We start from the raw sequence: 5,779 nt of genomic DNA, 5'->3' as shown, positions 1-5,779 counted from the left end.
CAGACAAGACAGGTGGACAGACAGACGGACGGACGGACGGACGGACGGACAGACAGACAGACAGACAGACAGACAGATAGATAGATAGATAGACGACTAGGTAGAGAGATTGGGTCTTAAAAGAGCCGTTTGTTTTTCTTATTTAGAGGGTGACAGGGACTGGGGTGGTAGAGGTGGTAGAGAAAGTGGTATCTGTAAAACAGTAATAAAAGTGGAGTGAGAACATGATCGCTGTAGAGATGTAAACAACGATCAGACAGGAAACGGAGGTGAGATGACAACAAAACACTGAAAAAGTACGGTTGCTAAGAAACCATAAACTCTATAGAACCCGGAACCGGCACACAAAAACGTCACGGCCAAAACAATCCCAGCCCGCTATAAAAAGCGCGGCATTCTGTCATGTCTTACTTTGAACCACTTGTATCTGCTGACAAAGAGCTATAAACTCAGTACAATCGGGGTCGATTGTTGTCGGTACATTTTAAAATACTCGGTCAATGATCCGCGTTTTCACCGGGGGCGGGGAATGGCTTGTTTTCCCCCACGGGGAGTGACGTTTTTGTGGACGTCCCATTCGTTTCCGACTGCGACCGTCGTAGTCCTCTCTTCATCTTCAACATTGGTGCAGTCTAATGTTAATGTTAGTAGACCTTACTTGAATTAAATGTAATGAAACTACTCTACATATTCTCCTGAGGGGATGGGGGTAAACTTAGCGTAGCCTACCGGTAGGCTATTTATGTCCCAGGACCGGACTCATCCACTATCTGCTGGAGAGCGTTACATGAACCTAACGTTAGATAACTTATTTGAGGAACATATTCAGCTAATAAATAAAAAAATCTATTGTATTATGTCAAAATAGCAATTACAACACAATTTCACGCTCTTACCTGAAGGGAGGGAGGCTGGAAAGGAGGGATGCAGTGCAGTGCAGTGATTTTTGTACAGACGAGGTGTTGCCAGATCTCGGGAGAGAAACAAGTACAGAATCTAAATCTGCACTCTGCTTTTCGTGTTTCGAATCGTAGATAAATCGAATCGTTTAATTCGCCCTGTTTCTACAAGTCCTTGTTGTATCCTTTCCATATTTCGCCCACTTTTTAGAAAGTGAAAGATCACTGACTGTCTGTCACCTGTGTGTATAGAGGAAGGGGAGAGGCTGAGGTAACAGGGCTGTGAAAACATCCTGCAACCCGACAAACTGTAACATGTTTAAATAAGTATGCGACGTAGTGAGCATACCCAAATAAGCGCCTACGTTTTAGAAACAAGCCCAGAAAACAGCAACCCGTGACTACCACTATTTTTAGGCGACTTTACAGAAAAACAAGCCCAAAAGTCGCGGTTAATAATCGGACTTGGCAACCATTCGCTCCATTGGCAATCATTCGTATGATTCAGTACGAAAAGCAGACGCACTGGTCTCGCGTGTACTGGCCGTTCGTATGATTCAATACGAAAAATTGTGCACGACTTTTCGTATGAAATCATACGAACCGTTAATGAGAACACGTTGCAGGCAGCATTCAATGTATTTTGCTCGCTGTAAGGTCCAGTGAATTGATTTTCTTTATAATGTTTAATTTCTTTACATCCCTTTGAGTGACCAACTTCTCAATTTATATAATAATAAAGAAGTAATAATTAGATAATATATATATATATATCCTTGCTGGTTCCTCCTTTATTATAATTTTGTCATTACCATTTAACAAAAGGTGATTATATAACCATTTAATACAGCAAGTGTTGAAGATTGTCTGAGGTGACCCAGAAGAAGAAGCAAAACCTGAATAAGGACAAGAATGAGAATCTCATGAGACTGAGAGATTCTGGTGCAGGCAGAGGGTGGACAGAGGAGTCCCAGGGACGATGGTGGACTGGTCTCTCTGAACTGACCTCAGACCAGACGAACTGCAGAGTCATCTCCACTTTGATCTGATTCCTCCGTCGGTCACTGCTGGATGAAGGAGTCCTCTCCACTCCGCCTCAAAGCGTCTCCACACATACGCAGCTGCAACTCCTAACACAGCTCATCCACTCTCAACACACACACACACACACACACACACACACACACACACACACACACACACACACACGCGCGCCATCCTCTTCACTCTCATCATTACTCTACCAGTAATGCCATGGCTGCCATCTGTGGAGAGAGGAGAAGAGACAACTAGACTGTAAAAAGAATGGACGTAGCGTCCGTGACGTCACCCATTGGTTTTGGGGAGTCGTTTTTGTGACTCCAACATGGCGGCCTGAACAGCGCCATGTTGGATTGGCCGGCCGAGAACCCGCCCACTGGCCTCGAAGCAGCTGTCCACGGAGCTGCTCGGACCTGTCACTCAACGTTTCCGCGCCCTAATTGGCCAGAATTTTAACCTAATAACAGTAAAACTGTAGAGTTAAAAAAAAAATCACCCCCCTCAGAGTCTGTGCGGACTCTATGTTTGCGGATATAAAGGGCAAAGCTGTTTGTCTTCTGTGCAGAAACAGTGTGGGTGTAGCATAATGGAAGAAAACACCACGACAGGTACAAGCATCTGGAAACAAAGGTGCCCTGTGCAAATAGGTTTTCATTATAGAAAAATGCACATAGAGCCATAAGAAATGAATGCAAGTGATTTTTTATTTAAATGTTTAATGTTGTTTTATATGCAACAACTTACAGGCATAGTCATTTCAATAACATAGTAAATAGTCCGGTGTACTGCCACCTCCCTGTCAACGTTTCAGACATCTTCTGCCCCTCCCACTCAGGAACCACCTCATATATCAGTCTCTGTTGTTTGCAAGCTTGAGTCAGATCTATCAGTTATTAGCTGGGCACGTTACATTTGATTAATTATAGTTACTTGTTACTTTCCCCAAAATGCAACTGAGTTAGTAACTGGATTTCTACATTATAAAAATAAATAATTACCAGGAAAAGTAACTATTGCGTTACTTTTTTATAAAATGCTCAAAAATGTCAAATTACTAGAACTTTCCCTCCTAACCCCCCGAACCATAACCATAACCATAACCATAACCATAACCACTGTTTATCTGGAACTAGTGGAGCCTGCCTTTGTGGAGGAGTGAGTTGGTTACTTCCAGATGAACGTCTTTTTTCTCACTAGGACTGAAAAAGATCAATCAAAAGAAATGAATCAATCAAAGAAATGAATCAATCAAAAGAAATGAATCAATCACAAGAAATGAATCAATCAAAAGAAATGAAAAACAACCCAAATAATGTGGAGTCATTTTGGCTCTTGGGCCTTTGCCTGGTTAATGCAGCTGTGGGCCCTCTAACCTAATCTAATCTGGAGCCATACACTTCCACTTCACACAGGGACAGGTACTCGCGTCTCCCGGGAATGATGATGTTGACGTAGCGACCTTCCATCCCATTACACTGGAACTTTTGGGTGGAACCTGTGGGGATGCTTGAGATGACAGCACATCTACAAGAAGATAAGTGAAAATATGTTTACTTTTTTTTGATTGATCCTGAATGTATCGTTCCCATATGACAGCTAGTTATAGTACAGGTTTCATCAATAGGCTGTAGATTACCTTGGATTGCTGTTGCCATTGTTTTCATCAGAGTCTCCGATGCGGATCTCAGCTCCGTTGATACTGGTGGAGTTCGAGTCATTTCTGTTTGTTATGTCAACAGAGAACACTTTGAAGGTTTTGCCCAGGTCCACTCGCCACCAGGGGTTGAGGTCCACCTTTGTGTGAGTGCAGGAAGCTAAGCTCCAATTGGCGGCTTGATTCCCATCGATGGCATTATATGGAAAGCCTGTGGAATGCAGTGAAGACTGTGCAGCTTTCCCATAGATCGCCAGGTTCTCTCCTGCACAAAGGGCACAGTTGCAGACATCAGCCATCAAACATTTAGTTCTCCTCAATGCTATCTGTAGAAAAATAGTGCATGTATGTCTTGACCATAAAATGTATTGCTATTTGCATATTGTTATTTTAACAAGTAGATATCAATTATAACCAGATGTGAATGGGGTTTGCATCTATGAAATGAATGTGGTTTGAATTTTGCTATGACTGTGGCCTTGGCGACGATGTTTCACCAGTTGGAGAGCGGTAACCGTAGACTTCCACTTCACACAGTGTGAGTGTCTTTTCTGGACCGTAAAGAGACACAGTCACGTAACGTCCCTCCACATGTTGTGTGGTTAAAGAAAAATTTTTAAATCTGCCTGCTGGGATCTGGTCGATTACAGCAGCCCTGAAAGACAGAGGGAGAGAGGAAGCAGTGCTTATATACTACTATACAAAGTTAGGTTTCTCATCTACATCCATTTACGACCAACAAGGACTCACAGTGGGTTTACGATGCCGTTTTGTCTTAAAGAGTTGCCAACGTGAATCTGTGCCCCGTTGATTCTCTCTTCGCAGCAGTCTCCTCTGTTGGTGATGATGATGAAGGCGATGATGTAGGAGTCCAGCAGGTCCACTCTCCACCAGGGACTGTGCTGTGCCGCGGTGTGGGTGCATGAACCAGTTACATAATTTGCTTCACTGTTTCCATCTATGGCATTGTAGGCGGCGCCAAACCCATAGGGTCTATCCTCTGTACGGGACGACTGAGTCGCTTTGCCACGCAGAGCCACATTTTCTGTGAATGGGAAAGTTGACATAAAAAGATTTGGTTGTTGAGGTCACTTATATATTTCTGCATTTATAAACTGTGGTGTTTCTTTCACTTAAAAGACTTCAACACTTGTTTCATCACTGGACACAGCTCTGCAAATTAAATTCATATGACCCCGACTGAACAAGTCACTGATGTCAAACATCAGGTTTTCTGTTTGGTTTGTTTCACCTCAACTTAATTTCTCTTAGGTGACTACAAAGACATGCAGAATGGTCAGTGCATGCAGTCTACATTGACTACTGTGATTCTAACACGATACGATATGATAGGATAAACTTTATTGTCCCGTTCAGGGAAATTTGTCTTGGACTCTGTAGCTGTGCCATAAAAGCCTTGATGGCCACAATGACAAAAAACAATACACCTCAGCCATACCAACCCAGCAAACACAAGACATAACAGCATTACACATGTCCCATAACATAGCACATATTGCACATATCTCACAACATAGCACATACATACACCTCATAATTTCACCATAGTAAGAGCATAAGAATTATTGCACAAACTCAAGCAGTATTGTTAAGAAATTTGATGGAAGTTGGGATGAAAGAATTCTTAAAATGGTTGAGTTTACAGCGAGGGACTCTGTATAATCTGTCCGAGGGGTCATTTACTTGATCATACTTCACTTACTGTAGTCATAAGCTGAGCACATCCCCAGGAGAGGCAGCAGCAGCAGCAGGGCTGAACTGGGTTTCATTGTTCTGGTTCAGTCTGATGAGAGAGAAGAATGACATTAAAAGGATGTAATGAAATAGATACCCAACCCTCAACAAACTGAGATACTATAAGACAAGTGTACAAAACATGCAGCAAATAACAAACATTCAGCCAAGCACAGACAAAAATGAAACAAACACCCAAACTGTGATTTTTAAAGCACAACAACCTCTTAGCTTACCTTGACTTGCAAAGTAAATTCAGTTGCAGGCGAGAAGTCACTGATGATTCTGTCTGTGCTGATGAGGGGGATATTTACACGCACATTTATTGTGCTTGTCCTTCCTTGTGACTTACAGAAAGATAGATTCATCTGAACAATAAAGCAGGTCACTGATTGGTAGCGGTAAAGACATGCTGCTTTGATTTTGTCTG

At 42.5% G+C, this 5,779-nt stretch overlaps 1 protein-coding gene across 1 annotated transcript; it reads right to left on the bottom strand.

The window, feature by feature from the left end:
- Positions 1-3,246: 3,246 nt before the first annotated feature.
- Positions 3,247-5,412, bottom strand: LOC146971993 (uncharacterized). The gene is made up of 5 exons (XM_085803327.1): positions 5,318-5,412; positions 4,345-4,639; positions 4,092-4,249; positions 3,577-3,859; positions 3,247-3,464 (listed from the first exon to the last, which is right to left on the bottom strand). The coding sequence occupies exons 1-5, from the start codon at positions 5,382-5,384 to the stop codon at positions 3,314-3,316; spliced, it is 954 nt and encodes a 317-aa protein (XP_085659453.1). The 5' UTR covers positions 5,385-5,412; the 3' UTR covers positions 3,247-3,313.
- Positions 5,413-5,779: the final 367 nt, after the last annotated feature.

The sequence above is a fragment of the Trachurus japonicus genome, chromosome 16 (assembly GCF_045865225.1).
Source record: "Trachurus japonicus isolate A0001 chromosome 16, Traja_1.0".
In the NCBI taxonomy this organism is placed as follows: domain Eukaryota; kingdom Metazoa; phylum Chordata; class Actinopteri; order Carangiformes; family Carangidae; genus Trachurus; species Trachurus japonicus.
Note: the sequence above shows the minus strand (reverse complement) of the source record. Positions and strands in the feature narration are given on the sequence as shown.

Excerpts from the sequence above, each read along its gene's own strand:
- LOC146971993 (XM_085803327.1), bottom strand. The coding sequence starts at position 5,384 with ATGAAACCCAGTTCAGCCCTGCTGCTGCTGCTGCCTCTCCTGGGGATG. Across the intron at positions 4,640-5,317 it reads GTGCTCAGCTTATGACTACA|AAAATGTGGCTCTGCGTGGC; the intron begins GTAAGTGAAGTA and ends TCCCATTCACAG. Across the intron at positions 4,250-4,344 it reads AACGGCATCGTAAACCCACT|GGCTGCTGTAATCGACCAGA; the intron begins GTGAGTCCTTGT and ends TCTGTCTTTCAG.